The 16556-nt window shown below is 41.9% G+C and overlaps 3 protein-coding genes across 14 annotated transcripts in view; 1 reads left to right on the top strand and 2 right to left on the bottom strand.

The window, feature by feature from the left end:
* Nucleotides 1-14492, bottom strand: part of STXBP5 (syntaxin binding protein 5) — a 101388-nt gene extending 86896 nt beyond the window's left edge. For 9 of the 12 annotated variants that reach the window (XM_051811203.1, XM_051811205.1, XM_051811200.1 and 6 more), the window contains exons 1-2: nt 14016-14491; nt 12138-12235 (exon numbers count right to left, since the gene is read on the bottom strand). In XM_051811203.1, the coding sequence (XP_051667163.1) occupies nt 12138-12235; nt 14016-14168 (251 nt within the window). In that variant the 5' untranslated portion in view covers nt 14169-14491. Of the gene's footprint in view, nt 1-12137; nt 12236-14015 lie in introns of all 12 variants that reach the window. The other 3 variants (XM_051811198.1, XM_051811199.1, XM_051811202.1) reach the window with 1 other exon arrangement.
* Nucleotides 14220-15382, bottom strand: LOC127481685 (uncharacterized). The gene is made up of 2 exons (XM_051811247.1): nt 14962-15382; nt 14220-14398 (listed from the first exon to the last, which is right to left on the bottom strand). The coding sequence occupies exons 1-2, from the start codon at nt 15380-15382 to the stop codon at nt 14220-14222; spliced, it is 600 nt and encodes a 199-aa protein (XP_051667207.1).
* A 17-nt stretch (nt 15383-15399) lies between these two features.
* LOC127481693 (uncharacterized) overlaps nt 15400-16556 on the top strand; it is a 64381-nt gene continuing 63224 nt past the window's right edge. The window contains exon 1 of the mRNA XM_051811256.1: nt 15400-15682. Within this exon, the coding sequence (XP_051667216.1) occupies nt 15400-15682 (283 nt within the window). The remainder of the gene's footprint in view (nt 15683-16556) is intronic.

The following is a 16556-nucleotide window of genomic DNA, read 5'->3' as shown; positions in this document are numbered from 1 at the left end:
CTATCTTTTATTCATAGAAAACTACAGGAAGTAAAAGAGGGTGAAAAAACATCATCAAAAAATTAGAGTGGAAATGACAGCATGCACTGGTCTTATAAACAATACATGACTACCAAAGTACTGGAACAACTTCTGGTTATGATATGCTAAAATATAAAACTGCAGTTTCTAAATAATTTGTAACCAAACGTCACTGTTAGCAGCATCTAATGTGCTGCTTCTCTCACTGGGAATTGTCAGCAGAAAGAACAGATCATCAAAAGTTGATAAAGTCTAGTCAGAAATACCACATCCTCTCTCTATTATTTTTTTTAATCCAGAACGCATTGATTTGATCTGGAAATTATTAGCAGAGTATTCATATTAAAAAAAAAATTCTTTTATACTGCCAGACTTCAAAAGTAGTTTTCATCCTTTGCTACTCCAGTAAGAAAAGAAACAATATTATACAAGTTTGTGCCTGCTGCCTCTCCTGTAAAACACTTATAAATCCCATTTTATCTTTTTTTTACTAACCCTTTGACTATTAACATAATTAGGACTATATTCAAAATGCTTCCACAGGCAATGTCTTTAAGAAAACAAGTACCATCACATTTAAGTAGCCACATAAACTGTGGATAATTGAAAAAAATTTGGACCTATGCCTTCATTTAGTTTTTTTTAAACTGAAAAATAGAGAATTAAGTACAAAATATGTGTAAGAAAACAGTAGTATTCTTTGTGAGTGACTGCTACTTGAATACTATTTCCTTTGACCAACAGCCCTTATGAAAACATGGAGACATTACTAAAAAGATTGTACTTTTAAGAGCTAGGCCACCCTTTTTCCAGGTTAGTAACAGGATTTCTTTTTAAAAGGTTATGTTACTCATTTAGTTCTTTTAAAGAATGAGAGGATATTCACCGTGCCAGCAAGTTTATTGTTGGTTTTGGTTGTGTTTGGGGTTTTTTGGGTTTTATTGTTGTTTGGAGGGGGTTTTGTGAGTTTCCTTTTTATCTGATATTTAAGGGTGGCTGTGAAGCTAATCTCACCGCATCAGTTTACTACACAGGTTTGGAACACATATAAAAGGGAATGCTAGGTGAGTTATCGCTCTGCAGCTCATTTTGCATATTAATAAGCATCACTAAAGCTTAGTAACTGTACTTCTAATATCAACACTACAAAGTTAAGAATGTTTTTCAACTGTGAAGATGAACATCTGCTCTGTTTAACAAGGTAGTATGACTGGAAAGAACATATGCTAAAAAAAACAGGCATGCTAATCCTATCAATTCAACATTAAGTGATCACAAAAAATTAGCATTCTATATTTTTCCCTAATGAGCAAGTAGAAAAACGCAAATCGCTTTTGTCCATCTGCTGCTGCTGACTACAAATCAGTGTTACTAGATGGGAAAGAGGAAGAGTCTTTAGTAGAAACTGTTATCAAAAACACTGGACACCAGCTGGATTACCTCTTCAGTTGTCTACTCCTGAAGTGTTAAATTTATCATGTTCATGTGAACCAAAAATCTAATAATATTAACTGAACACATACAGAGTACAAGCCTGGCAGGAGCTTCAAGAGGCTACACAATACAATCCCCTGCTTGAAAGAGCAGGAATCACACAAAATAAAACAGCTCACTTAGAAGAAGTACAGAGGTCTTGCTTCCTTTGGATCTGTATCTGTTTTTTAGTTCCCTAGCTTACAAAGTTCCAAAGTTAAACTCCTGTGAAGAGTTTCAAAAGAATATAGAAGCAGGAGAAGACAATTAATTCTTGAAGAATCCACGGGAAATATCTTATAAAAGGGTGAGTTTGATCTATAGCCTTCTTGGTGGAGAACCTAACTTCCTTTCTCCACCAGCACTGCTTGTAAGAGCACTCTGTGTGCTGAGTGGGCCAGGCTAAAACTTAATGTGAACAGGGAAGCAATGGTCACTGCAATAAGATTATCTCAATCTTAGAGGGAAATTAAGCTTCAGGTTTCCCAACAGAAACTAGGTTTTGTTACTACCTTATTAAAGTGTTTATGAAACAAAATACCATGATATTCAGCAAAATGTGTAAATAAAGTAGCCTCTAGTTATTTCTATCGATCTATAAACTTCTCTCTGTGCAACAGCGATCAAGTAATTGATTTTGTAAACTGCAACACTTCAGACTGCCCTTTTTCAAGTATTACATTATCAGTATCATTGTTACTACAAAAACTTTTGGTTTCATGTTAACAAAGCCATCTGGATAAAATCCTGAGTAATGTGCTCTAGGGGGCCCTGTTTGAGCAGGGAGGTTGCACTAGATGACCTCCAGTGGTTGCTTCCAACCTTATCCATTGTGTGATTCTGTGAACCTAGCATTTCTCAAAGTATTTCATCTTGCACTTTGTTTTCTATACTAGCAGACACACATTTCAAGCTTCACCTACTTCCAGTACTCTTGGCCCTCAGAATTCAAAGCAAACGAAAAAATCTCAAAAATCTCCCAAGTAAGAAGCTGTAAGATTAGAACTATTGTGGACAAAAGACTAGGGAGGACCTACTCCAGAACTTTAATAAAAAAATCTTACTAATGCAGTACTAAAATCAATCTTAATTCAGCAATTGATATAGCTGCCTCAATATAAGCACTATCAATTACTAGATTTCTTTTAAGCAAAGCTTAAAGATTCAAAATAGACTAAATCTTTGCAAGAATTAAGTTAGAACAAGCAGTACACAGACCAAGGCTATCATCGAGTTGTACAGATCTCACACACAAAAGCAGTTTTAGAATCTCTTAATAAGAAGAGATTTTAAGTGTAAGACAAAATGGTTCTCATTTTTGTCAGAAAGTCTTAAAGCAAACATCAGTGTGTCAGAACAAACTAAATGACAGCCACAGAAAAAAGTAATTTCATGAAAGTATTGTAAAAATCAAGAGAAATCAGGATTCAGTAAGAGTCCCCACAGGCTGAGAGAGGCTACACATTTTAGAAATTTACTAAATAAGGAATTACACCACTCTACCAGTCCTCTCTATTGAAATATTACAGTTTTAGCTGTTTCCAAAACCTTCATTATTTTAAACTGTGCCTAAATTCAGTGATACAAATATCACTGACAGATTTAATTTATGTCACTAGACCTTCCCCTGTATTTGCACTGGAAGTCAACAGTAGTAGTAACTTAGTGCTCCCTTTGATAAACATGTAAGCTGTACAATTATCAAGTGCCTGTGATGGAAGCGTTGACATGAAAAAGGTCACTAAGGTATCACCAGTTGAATACTAAGAGGCTATGCTAGACTAGCATTGGAGTACCAATTACAACACCACAACTGAAACTTATGGTTCAGTAAAATAAGGTAACTTCAAAAGCTGCTGACAGACAGCACACTGGCAGCAGGTAAGCAAGGCGCTTTCATATGCGGTTTTGCCTCACAAGTATCACAAACTTATTCCTCCCACTGGCAAATAAATAAATTACTATCTGTCAAAGAATTAGATCTCTGAAAAAGCAGTGTCTTGTCTACTCAAGAAGATGTACTTTTCAGAATTAGAAATCTGCATTTTTCAAAAAAATTATAAAGACCAGTTTGATAGTACGCTCCAAGATGAGCCACATTGAGAACATCAAGAGGAAAAGAGAAGACACAAGAGATTAAAGATAAAGACTTACTATAGTATTAACTCTCTCAAAACTACGAAGAACTCTATTTTTCAAAATGTGAAACCATTACCAGTTAGCTAAGATGAAGGACAAAGTGAACTGTTCCCAAAATTGATGTCCAGCAGTTACATTTAACTTCATATTGAATGTAATAATGTACAAGTTTTATTCTGTTTTTCACTGAGCTTCTACACAGATAAGCCTACCAAAAAAAAAAAAAAAAAAAAAAAAAAAAAAGATGTACTGTGGGACTCTGATAAATAATGCATTTTATGTTTTAATGTTTTAATGTTCCATTAAACTAAGAAACAAAAAACAGTTCTAGAAGAGCAATAGGAAACAAAAAAACAATTGAGAGCACTTCGAGTCACCTTAAAGTTACTTTGTAAGAACACTTATCTTTGCCTTGAGAAACCTTTGTACAACAAAGAGACCTGGACACCTAGAAGTCTAATGCAGTTACAAAATTTCTGTCAAACAAAGTTTCGTTAGGAAGGGTTTGCAACCTTGATTTGTGCTTTCAATCTTTCTTTATCACATCTCAAATCTTAAGCTGCTTCTACTTTTCCAGACATAACTTCACTAAAACTGCTCATGTCATCTCCTGCAGCAATAATGCTACCTCAGTTCTAAAAGCCCTTCCACGGTGACCAAGAAAGAATAAACCCTTTAAAATGTTGAATTAAAATCCTGATGAGTTTAGCAGTATACCACAAGTGAGCATAAGCTGGGTCCCAGTCAGCCAATTTCCTATTATAGTTTATCCTAACATCATCAGATCACACTATCCATACCACCTCAGTGTTTCACAAATAGCTACGATGTACAAGGAAACAGACTATGCCAGTGCTACAGTAACCTGCAGCCTTGCAAACTTTGCCTGCCTTCCAAAGATTTCCTTCCCCGGGCTCACCATGACCCAGCAAGTTTGAAGCTGCAAGGCTTTAGCCATTAAGCCTCTGCTCTGTCGGTAAAATACCTAGAGGGAAGTTTTCATTGTAAAGTTCATTTTTGTAAATTACAGTACGAGTTTCAATACAGTTATACTTTAGGTATTTTTGAACAAAAGGAATTACTACTAAAAGCTGCTTTAGTAGAACTAAAGTATAGGCAATAATTCTTCAAAGCAAAGACCTGCTGCAATATAGACTTCCCCACAACCACAGTTGCTCTGAGGTGCATCTGTTCCACCATGACCCTATCCCTGGGTCACAATGCCTTCAGAGATACACCTGCTCCAGCATGGCCTTACCCAAAGTCCCTTCAGAAATAAACCTGCTCTAACATGGCTTTACTCATGGTTGCAGTCCCTCCAGAGGAATACCTGCTCTGTTTTGGCCTTATCCATGGCCACACACTTTGAGGTGTTCCAGCATGACCTCATGGCACAGCCACTGACGCTTCAAGTTCTATCCGCTGCAGCACAGACTTATCCTTGGGCCTCAATGCCTTCAGAGGTATTCCCGCTGCTGCACTGACACAGCCACAGCCACAGACACTTCAAGATGTACCTGCTCTGGCATGGGGTTATTCACAGACACTTCAAGATTTAGCTGCTCCCACATGGTCTCATCCACAGGTCACAGTCCCTTTGAGTTCACACTGGAGTTGCAGCCAGTCCAGTCCGTCAGCACAGACACGTCAGAGAGTTCCTGGCCATCCGCCAGCCCAGGCGCATCACCGCTGCTGTTATCAGAATGTACCCAGGCACAGCACAGTAAGGTGATAAGCAGCACAGCATGCAGAGAAAGCAAAAACCAGCCACTAACAAGCACTAGACTAATATACTGTCAGGCAAGCAAGTCTCATTACAAGCACCTGCCAATTAATAGCTAATCAGCAATTACAGCTATAAATTCAATGTGGCAAATTCCAGTCAAACCTGTTGTTATCTCAAACCCTTTGAGCTGCACATTGGGTGCCCTAAAGGACTGCTGTGATTTAACCCCAGCCAGCAACTGGGCCCCACACAGCCCCTCGCTCACTCCCCCGGTGTGATGGGGGAGAAAATCAGAAAAGAGAGACAATTCATGGTTTAAGATAAAGACAGTTCAATAAGTACAGCAAAGGCCATGCACAAAAGCAAGGCAAACCAAGAAATTCATTCACTGCTTCCCATGGGCAGGCAGGAGCCACCTCCAGGAAAGCAGGGATTCATCATCCATAGCAATAACTTGGGAAGGCAAATGCCATCATTCCAAACAACCTAATTTTCCTCCTTTTTCTCCCAGCTTTATACGTTGAACATGATACCATATGGTATAGAGTATCCCTTGGGTCAGCTGTCCTGGGCTGTGTCCTGTCCCAACTCCCTGTGCATCTCCAGCCTGCTCACTGTGGGGGTGGAGTGAGAGACAGAAAAGGCCTTGACTGTGTAAGCCCTGCTCAGCAATAAGGAAAACATTGCTGTACTATCAAGACTGTTTTGAGCACAAATAGAAAACACAGCTCCATACCAGCTACTGTGATGAAAACTAATTCTACTCCAGCCAAAAACAGGACACCGAGTCTCCCAATAAGTAAAACCAGAGATCTAAAAAGTACACTATCCTATTTGTTATGGAGAATTCAGTCCAAGCTTTTTCTGTGCAGGACTAAGTTGTTATAATTCCATACATTTTTAAGACATACATGTCTCATCATGCTATTTTGTCCATATTTCACTTCAGAATACCCAAAGGTAGCTATTTTCTTCATTTAGAGAATGGGGATTTTTCATTGAAAGAAAAATATAAGAGAACTAATGATAGCCACATGAATTATGTGCTGGAAGATATGACAAGAAAAGCAGTAATGGTAAAAGAAATGGAAATGTGACAAGATTGACATATACTTTAAGCTAAGTACTTTTCCTGTTTAAACTACTCTACGTGAATTGGGTGGCAAGGTAGCCAATAAATATTTTCTTATTAATAAATAATCACAGAGTCTGTCCAGCATAACACTACTGCAATATTTTTATTAGCTTACTCTTCCCAAAACAGGAATACTTGTTCAAAGTCCAGAACACTACTTACAAAGGTTGAGACCATTTTTTTCAGTGTACAAATGACAAAAGACCCTGACAATCCACAAAAGAGTAGTTCAGTTCAACTTGGGCATATTCATAGAAAGGAAAGACTTACAGAATAATTTAGGTCAGAAAGGATCACCCACATTCATCTGGTCCAGTGTCCCAATTGAAGCTGTGTCAACTTCAGTTTGAAAAACTGAAATCTTTGCTCTGCATACTGTAAACAACTCCAGCCACTGTCCTACTGCCAGTGTAGAGCTGCTACAAAGAGCAGGTGTAGAACTACTTCAATAAAAAAATACCTACAAAACAAAAAACCCAATATACAATATCTGAAGTTCATGTTTCCATAAGAATGAAAAAAATCACAGTCAGACTGCCTTACATAGTCTGAATAATCCAAAGGAAAAGTACATTTAATGGATATAACCACATCACAAGTTTGAAATGGTATTTTGTTAGAGCTCCAGAGAATTCAGAAACTGACTGCGTGGAACCTCACACCCAGGCTATTTTGATAAAAAAAAGTAAGTTGTGAGTTCTCACAAAGGGCAGAGAATGGAAATCACAGAAAGCAAGCTTTATACACCTCAAATACATAAAAACTTCAGCCTTTTTCTTACATAAAAGTCTGTGGAGAAAGTAACAGCTACTGACACTCAGAATGACTGGAATCTTCAGATATTTAATGACAGAATGACAAACAATCTAATTTTTCTCCTTCCTGTGAACTTGGTTTCCAAGTTAAAGAAAAAGCTAAATTAAATAACCTATTCTGCTGGGAATAAAGAGTCTGAGGCACAATTTGGTCTGTGTGAAAGGTACAACAGTTATTCTACAGGTTTCTCAAGAATTTCTAGTGGCAATGGTCTTCCTTTTAAGAATTCCTTCTATCAAGAGATAGGCTGAGCTTCAAGCTGTAAATGTGTATTTTTAAGTCATGAAGCATCAATAAAGATATTGTATTCATGTTGGCAGACAATCACAATACATCTCATTTGATATATTGTTCTAGTTTTTCTACTGAGAAATTAAAGTGCAGAAAAATGAAGAAACTTGTTTAATATGGAGCAGTTAAATTGCAGAGGGCATGAGAATTACTTCAGTTTCCTCTGCTTTAGCTTCACAGTTTATTCTACCTTATAAAAGCGAACAAAAAAGCTCAGTTGACTATTAAATTAATAATTGTACAGGGCCCTGGACTTAAAGTTCTGAGGAAACATCATCCTAAAGACAAAAAAAAGTCCTGAAAAAGTCCATTTCATCTTTCTTAAGCCTTTTTAGAGTTTATATGCCACCCTGCTCAGATCACATTAGACTTCTAGAGGGACTGTTAAGTAGAAGAGAGACAGCAATGGACAGCATGGAAGTGGGGCTATTACCTATGACACTGAACTTGTCTGGATGTCATGGGGTGAAGTCTAGCCAATGACATCAAGTTAAACCATGAGTAGATATACTAAGCTAACTCATTAAAAGGCTTTATATCTGCTGAGAAAACAAAGCAAAGCCAAATATGCACATGGAAAAGAAGCAAAGCATAGATGAACTTTTAACTAATTGATATCTCACAAGTTGCAACAGCAGATCAAAAGGCAAAAGCCATCCTGGTAACAGCAGCTAAATCCCTTCAAGTATGGAGAAAGCCAAAGATATTGACCTGCAATGACAAATGAGGCCACTAGCAGCTTACACTGACCATAGCAGGTTGAAATCAATAGAAAGTACAACTGCTTCCTGTGGGGATCACATCCACAAAAATCCAGCACTGTGAAGAAGGGGGGAGCCCGAGGCAGAAGTGCCGCACTAGAGGCAGGCTCAAGCCAAGACTCAAACACCTCAAGCATCTGGAACAAGTGTCCTTCAATCAGCATCACATACCACATACTCAGAGGAACAACTGGATCAGCATATCCAGGTGAGTGCAACTGTTTGTGACAAATCATTTGAGATTTTATGTCACTCAGCACTGTGCATCTGCCCTTCTGCCTACCTCATCACTCCATTTCCCCTGCAACAGTGAAAACAGAATCAAACAACTATTTTCAACAGATCCTTATGTCAGGGAGATGGTCACATCAGCTGGCTGTCCAAGGTTTGTATTCTACTAAGCTACTCACTGCAACTTTTCCTCATACACACTAAAGGAACCAAGCTGTTCTTCAGAGTTGAAAACAGAACACAGCCTTTGTTGGTGATTGCTCAAAGTATTCCTTTCTACGGAGGGAAAAAATACTTCTCCATTTAAGGTTAATACCTGAGTAACACCAGTCTGCCTCAAACACTTACTTTTTAGTCTTTTAGCTAAAGAGCTAGAAATATTCCCAAGTAACTCTGGAAGTAGAATCAAGATTTTTAAAAGGAATACAAGGAATATACTGCTGAAGTTAAGGTAGTGAATAATCTCAAACCACCTTTGATGACTCTTTAGGTTTAAGTTTTACACTAAAAGTAGTCTTCTCCTAGTATTTTTATGGACTTCTATCCCTCTTAAAACTGCAAGATCTTGAACCAACTGCTGCTTATAGGCATGGAACGGCAGTCACACCTCTGGCACACTAAGTTACCAACTACACAACACTCCCATCCAATTTTAACCCATCGAGCCTAGAGGCAAAGAATATTAACAGAGTAGTAATTCTACTTCAGTTCAACTAGGGAAACATGACATCTATAGTTTAGGTATTTCCATTTTTACAATTATTCTGTGGATTCAGTGAACTCAATACAGCGTTGATGTTATTTAGTATATTTATCTATTAGAGATAAAGACAAAGTCAGTGAACTGATAGTATATTTGCATCCACAGATTTTGTGTTTTCAGAAAAAGCTTTAGTTCTATTTTTACATATCACTATAACAGTACTAGAGACAACATTTAGTATTTGTGTATTAGAAGTCTCTCTGCTCTTTCACTAGTGGTTATAGTCCTCATAAAGAAGAATGAGACAAGTGTGGTTAAGAAAATTCCACCTGTTCCGATCGATACTGGTTCTGAATTTAAAATACCCAGATTGAAGTCTGATCAAATACAGATAACCTCTGTAAAGACATTATTTAGCTGATAAATACCTGAAGTCAAATCAGGACTTTAACATTAATTTCCTCATATGAAATTTCAAACAGGTTCTTATTCCTTGATTCAAGAATATTTTATCTTTAATACCCTTTCTAGAAAAAGACTTGTTTCCCAGTTCCTCAGGTCACTTACTTACAATAGAAAAGCAGTGAAAGCTTGAAAAGATTCACCTATACTTGAAGACACAAGGAAAACACTAATACCCAGCTCCCATTTGCTGGTAGGCAATGAAAGAAGTATTATCATTCCTTTACTTCTATACTCTCGCAGTATGAAAACAGAAGAAAATTAAGATCCCACTTTTGGATTTATTTCTCAATGAATATCACTTTACTGACACTCAGTCTTTCTAGTCCATACCTCATTTCAATTAAAAATACTCTTGCAGTTTTAAAGAGTAAGTGGCTCCCACTTTAATGAACCTTTGCACATAATTTATTACTCATAAAAACCTTAGCAGGCAAATCATTCTGAGGGTCAACAAGTACTTTTTGGCTCTGTTTTTATCTCTTAGCAATAGAATGAAATAAGCACTTCTTGCAAGCTTTACTCTTTCTCAATGAGTGCTTTTCAAACTGGTTTCATTAGGCAGAAAGTGAGGGGCTGGTTTTACACTGGGAATATGTATTGGGAATCTAAGTCTATTCCTTCTGCCTGCACTCCTCCATCGACAAGAGGAAGTAATCACAGGAGATGCAACTTTTGCAGTGTTGTCTGTTTACAGCTTACGTTGAGGGCTTTTAAGCAGTTCTTCCAAGAATCAAGAACCGTATCAAAGTACTGAGAAGCATATTCCTCATCAAGTTAGGGGAGCACTAACCTCTCAGCCTCTGCATGCAACCTCTTCCCTATCTTTAGAAAATACGTTTTCTGCAGTTTTCTCACAGTAACTGTTTCTTCCCCAACAATTTTCCAATTGTTCTCTCGATTATTTAGAAAGTAATTCACGCTCCAAGAATTCATAGGTGTGTTTAGTCACATAAAAGCATCCATAAACAGGTTTTGTTGAGTCATCATTATCTAAACTGCAACATTATGTTGCCCAAAATAATAGGCAAGCTCTAAATAGGTGCATTTTCATCTCTCCTTTTCTTCCAATCCAAATTCTTACTTTTATGTCTCTTGCTTTCTTATTTATTGCTTTCTCACTTATTATTATTATTATTATTATTAACAACATCACCTACATGAACTGTACTCTTTATTTACACCAACTTTTTGACCTTTTCAAAACAGTAGTTTATGGAGTTAAGAGTAGTTTCAAATACAGCATTAAGAACACTGCATTGTCATCACTGTTCATCATGCTTTGAATTAAGAAACCTTGGGAGAAAAACTACAAATCTAGTTTTTCAGTTCTAGTTTTTCAACTTCTAAGTCAATCCTCTTAAATTAACCTTACAGACAGTAAGTTAGTACAGTAGTGATGTTCCAGAAAGAAAAAAAAAAGGTGTACTTGTAGACTAATATAAGTAGCAAAAGAAAATATTATATTTACCTACAGTTTAAAGAAGATTAAGTCAATTTTTCTAGCAAGATGGCCTAAGCCTTCCCCATAGTGTTTAGAGTTCAGCCAATTTTAGGACAACAAAGAATTCAATTAATTATCTTATGCTGAAAAGCAAAGGTTTGGGCAATAGCAGCGTGGATTAAAGAATCTACAGGACATCATCTTTTAAAAATAAAAGTTAAAACACATATGTTGTTACATGGCTTGGATAGTACCATATGGCTCTGGTACCATATGGCTATGAACATATGGGTAGTTCACTTTTTAGTGAACAAAAGGAAGCAAGGTTACTAGTGCCCTTATTTCAAAAATTCATTCTGCTTATCTCAGTCACTAGGAAACTATTAGCAAGATATAATTCCTGTACCCTTTACTGTTACCACTTGAAACCATCATCTGGCTACTCAGAATTAGTAGCAGGTAACTACAGCATTACAAAGCTTATCTCAGGAACAAGCCCAGCAAAAGTAAGCCCACCACCCAAAAAAAAACCAACCAAAAAAAAAACCTCTAAAACCCACCCTTAGCAAGCAGCACAGAATGTTTCAATCCCAAAGGACAGAGCAGAACAAAATAGAGCTCAGCCTATGTCTCTCTTTAGATTTGCAGTCAGTTGCTGTAAACTGTCAGCACACTAGTAATCCTCTACAAAATGTATATATTAACTTGAGATAATGGGGACTGATCAGCCATGCCTCATATCATGAACACAACTTGAACTGACACAAAAAGCAACCATAACAGCCAAGCCACCCACAAACAGAAAACAGAGCTTGCTTTTTTTCTCCCCTCCTGCATACCTGGTTCCCACCAGACTTTTGAAGGGTTCCAGCAGCTGAATCAAAACATCACTTGCGTAAAGTGCACTAATTCCACTTCAGAATATAAAAGGATACAGCCTTAGTGCTCCACTCTGAGTCCCGATGGCCAGTATTTTCTGAACCGGATCAAATGCCAAGGCTGAAGGTTGATAGGGGAAACCATGGCGTACGGTCTAACAAGTCAGAGGATCGCAGTAATGATGTGTCAAGCAGGATACCAAAAATAAACAGAATCAATACTGTATGTTAGAAAACAGGATTTAGCGTTTATCACAATTTAAAAAGGAACTACAAAGTATTTAAATGACAGACTGAGAAAATCAGCTGTCTTACATGAACCAATTATAAACGATGTTTTCCAGTCATAATTACTCATTCATCCTTGAGCACCAAGTGATAGTCAGACTTACTGAAACTTAATTTGAATCCTACATTTCTTCTGTACAAAGATTGTACCAACTCAGCATTTTATTTTTTCGTCTACTTCATTCCCTGAGTAATCTTATTTTTAGCTCTAACAAAGACACTAAACTATTAAAATGTGAGATATGCCTAGCAAGTTTGGCAACAAAGCCAGACTTGCCATCAGAGCTATTACAAATTACTAAAGAGTTGCTTTTCTCAGAATCACTTCAATTTCAATCCAATGGGCTCCATATGACAGTGCAACCTCTCTCAGCAGGGAAAAAAGAAAACAACCTGAGCTTGACAGAACCAAATTCTCACTCTGTACTTTCCCCAAAGAGAACAGCCAGCCCCAGAATTAACAAAACCAAAAAATACCCCACCTCGACAATGGGATTCTCTCTTAATATGAAGCTATTGGCACTTCTAGCTTTTCGGTTAGCCAAGATTAATTTGGTAATTGACCAAGCAATAACTCCATTATGCTTCTCGGGCTGCAATTCATAAGAACTGAGAACATAATAAAAGTGTCACCTACTCTCACTTTTGCTATAAACACACACACAGTATGAGCCATACAAATGCTAGCTTTTCTGTTTCAAAACCTTTAGTTAAAAGCAGGGGTATTCCAGGATCTCATAAACACAAAGCAAACTTCTGATATACTCCGTCTACTTAACTGAAGTTGCAGGCATACCCCACAACTCTCTGTATTTCCCAAGCAAATAAGATCTAACTGACAACAGCTCTGCTCTCTTCCCTATCCTTTGTGACCACCTTGCAAAAGCAGCAGAAATGTCTGCGATACTAGAAAAAACAAGTAGGAGAATCCATGAACAAGCTCATCCATGTCAAGCTAGGCCATGGGTGCATTGCAAAGATAAAAATGGGCATTGATATTCAAATCAGCTTTTATTCCTCTTGGTACAGCTCGTGGTTAATTCGCTGCATCATTTTCTGAAATGTGCAGACACAAATCGCAGTTAGTGTATCACACGCAAGCAAATAAATAAACAGGAACTTTGTCTCTAGAGAAGATTTGCAATAGCAGCATCAGCAACTCGGCAACACACTGCAGTGAAACCACCACAAACGACGACAGCCTTTTTCAGGCGTAAAGAAACAGGAAAAATGCATTTCCAAATAACGCAGAGCAACAGATCCCCTGTCCTTCGGGCCCATTAGCAGAGGCTTCTACTCAAATGCCGCGATAATCACATCTGCGCTACAGCTAGGTATCACTCCTTTCCCCATTCATCCAACTCTTTCTACGAAGCCTTCATGAACATGGTCAGTATTACTAGAAGACGACAAACCCTGAGACTCTCCAAGAAAGATGACTAGAGAAATCCAGCAAGACCTGTACAGCTACACCCGCCGCTTTCTTCCCTTCTTCACCCCCCGAAATACAGAAATCCAACAAGTAAACAGGAGCAGCGGGCAGGCTCGGCAGGGTCGGCACGGAGGAGCAAAGCCCGCAGCGCCCATCGCGGCGGCGCGCCCCCTTCCCCGGCCGCCAGCCGGCTCGGGGCTGCAGCATTCATTCACCTTGCAGAGCTGGAAGTGCTCGGACTGGAGCGTCTCCTGGATTTCCGTCTCCCGGTTCCCCGCCTGCTGTTGCTGCGCGGCGGACGACGCCGAGGCGACGGCGGAGACCGCCGTCAGGCCGTCCAGCACCTTCCTAATGTTAAATTTCCTCATGGTCTTCGGCGGCGGCGCTCCCGCTCCCCCGGCCTCGCCGCCGCCGCGCTGTCACCGCCGCGCCGCCCGCCCCGCAGGCGGCAGACGAGCCCCCGCCGGGGAGGGCGGTGCAGGGGCGGCCCGCGATCGGGGGCGCCGCGCTCCTTCTCGTGCGCGGGGAGGGCGGCGAGGCGTCAGTCCGGCAGCGCAGGGGTGCTTCTCATCGGGGCCCGCGGGCTCGGAGACGCAGACTGGAGCCAAGCAAACAGGAGCCGATCAGCCCACTAAGCGCCGCCACCGCCGGTCCCGACTCGCCGCCCGCGGCCGCTCCACGCCCCGCGCCCTGCCCGCCGGGGATCGCCGCGGGCCCGGCCGGCCCCGCCCCAGCCGCCCCTCCCGCCGCCGGAGCTGTGCGGGCTGCCTCGCCTCGCCGCTCCGCGGAGCCCCCGCGCCCCCCGCACAGCCCGCCTCACATCGTGGCAGCCGCGGCCGCCGCTGTCACCTGTCCCTACGTGTGTGTGTGTGTGTGTGTGTGTGTGTGTATGCGTGCGTGTGTGTGGGCGTGTGTGTATGTGCCGGTCCCTGCCCGCCGCCGCAGCCTCTCCCCCCGCGGCAGCAGTCGCCCGCCCCGTGGCTAGGCTCAGGCACCCTCCGCCTCCTCAGAGCTGCGTGTGCCGCCAGCCAGTCACCAGCGGGGCTTCTCCCGGCTGCTGCCAGCGGCTGCCGCTGCCCGCCCCCACAACCATCCTCCTCCTCCTCCTCCTCCTCCTGCTGCGGAGGGCGCCTCCCCCGCCTCGCGGTCGCTCCCCCTTGCCTGACAGCGCGGAGCGCAGCGCCCCGGGGAGGAGCGGCGGCGGCGGCAGCGGCAGCGGCGGTACCGCGGCGCCGTGCCCAGCAGCGGCGGGGCGGCCGCTCATGCGCGCTGAGAGCGCCGGCACCCGGATGTGGCGGTGCGCGCTCCCCCCGCCCCGCCGCGCCGTGCAGGGGCCGGGGCGGCGTGCGGGGCGCGAGTGGGGCGCGGCGGGGCGGCGGGAGCCGAGGGTTGGCCTCCGGCCGGGCGGAGGCGGCATCCGGTAACAGGTAGTGGCGGCCGGAGGTCGCGGCTGCCGTGGGCAGCGCCACCCCTGCCGCTGGCGCGACGCCGGAGGTGCACGGCGGCTGCCGCGGAGCCGCCCTCCGCGCGTATTTCCCGCGAGAGATTCCCCGGCGGCGGGGCCGGCGGGGCTGTGCCTCATCCCGGGCGGCGGGGCGGATGACGGCCGGGGCCAGGGCAGCGCCGGGCGTTCCCCCGTGGTGGTGCCGCCCTGGGCGGCGGCCGGGCAGCGGGTCCACCCGGGCTGCGGGAGCGCAGAGCGGCGGCGGGACTGAGGACGAGGAGAGAGGAGGTAGCAGAGGGGTGTGTGTGAGCCCCCCGCACCCCTCACCCCGACCGCCGTGCTGGGGCTGTGGCCCCGACCTGGGAGCGCCTGCTGAGAGTGGCCTAAAGCGGCCAACACCGCCCGGGCGGAGGCACAGCCCGTCCCTGGCGTCGCCAGGTGAGCGCAGGGATTACGAAGGCGCTTCCATTCATTCTTACGACTGGAAGACCAATGTAAACCGGTGGCACAGAGTCAAACGTTTCTTTCTGATAACCGCTGTTGTACGGTATTCTGTACTCGGCTTTTATTTTTCTTTTAGTACTAGTTTGCATTTTTGGATTATCTAGTCAGTGGTCAGGTAATAAGTATTACTCGTCTCAATCGTTGTTACATTGGCGGAGATAATTATTATTTGTGACTCATTATTGAACTTCCTTTTAACTAAAATCAACTGGAAGATCAATCATCACTTTTGGAGTGAAAACTTGTAGCGCTGTGATTCAAGACACTGGCTCTCATCTGCAAGCTACAGCATGAATGCCTTAGCACTAAAAGTCTCTGCACACTGTAAAATGGTCCTTTCAAATGGTGTTTCCAGCCTGATAGCCAGGCGTGCTTTGTTAGCACAGTAAAGGTCATAGTGCACAGAGGGATAAGCATAATTGGAATGCAGTGAAACAGCTATGATGCAGCCATCATCATAATTAGAAGTAAAAAATCCACAAACTCTTCTTACACCTTTAAGCCCATGTTAATTTACAGCCATATTGCCAGCAGGTATACCATGTATAAGCATTTGAAAGAAACCAAGACAGTTCACATATTCCTGCAAAGAGCTGTTCTTTTGTGCTACCAGGACTGTTGGACATCTCCTGAAATCATCTTAGTAAAATGTGAAAGAATGCTTCCAGAGATGGCAAAAGCCCTAGAAATAAAATAATCAGACTTAATTAAGGTTCAATAAATATCTGATATAAAAACCAACTTAAATTTTAAAAGATATGTGTGCATTTTCAGTGTGTCTTTAGTTATCTGTGACATATTTTACTTA

Source organism: Manacus candei, unplaced genomic scaffold, assembly GCF_025592945.1.
Source record: "Manacus candei isolate 608988 ecotype Guabito, Panama unplaced genomic scaffold, ASM2559294v1 h1tg000081l, whole genome shotgun sequence".
NCBI lineage: Eukaryota > Metazoa > Chordata > Aves > Passeriformes > Pipridae > Manacus > Manacus candei.
Note: the sequence above shows the minus strand (reverse complement) of the source record. Positions and strands in the feature narration are given on the sequence as shown.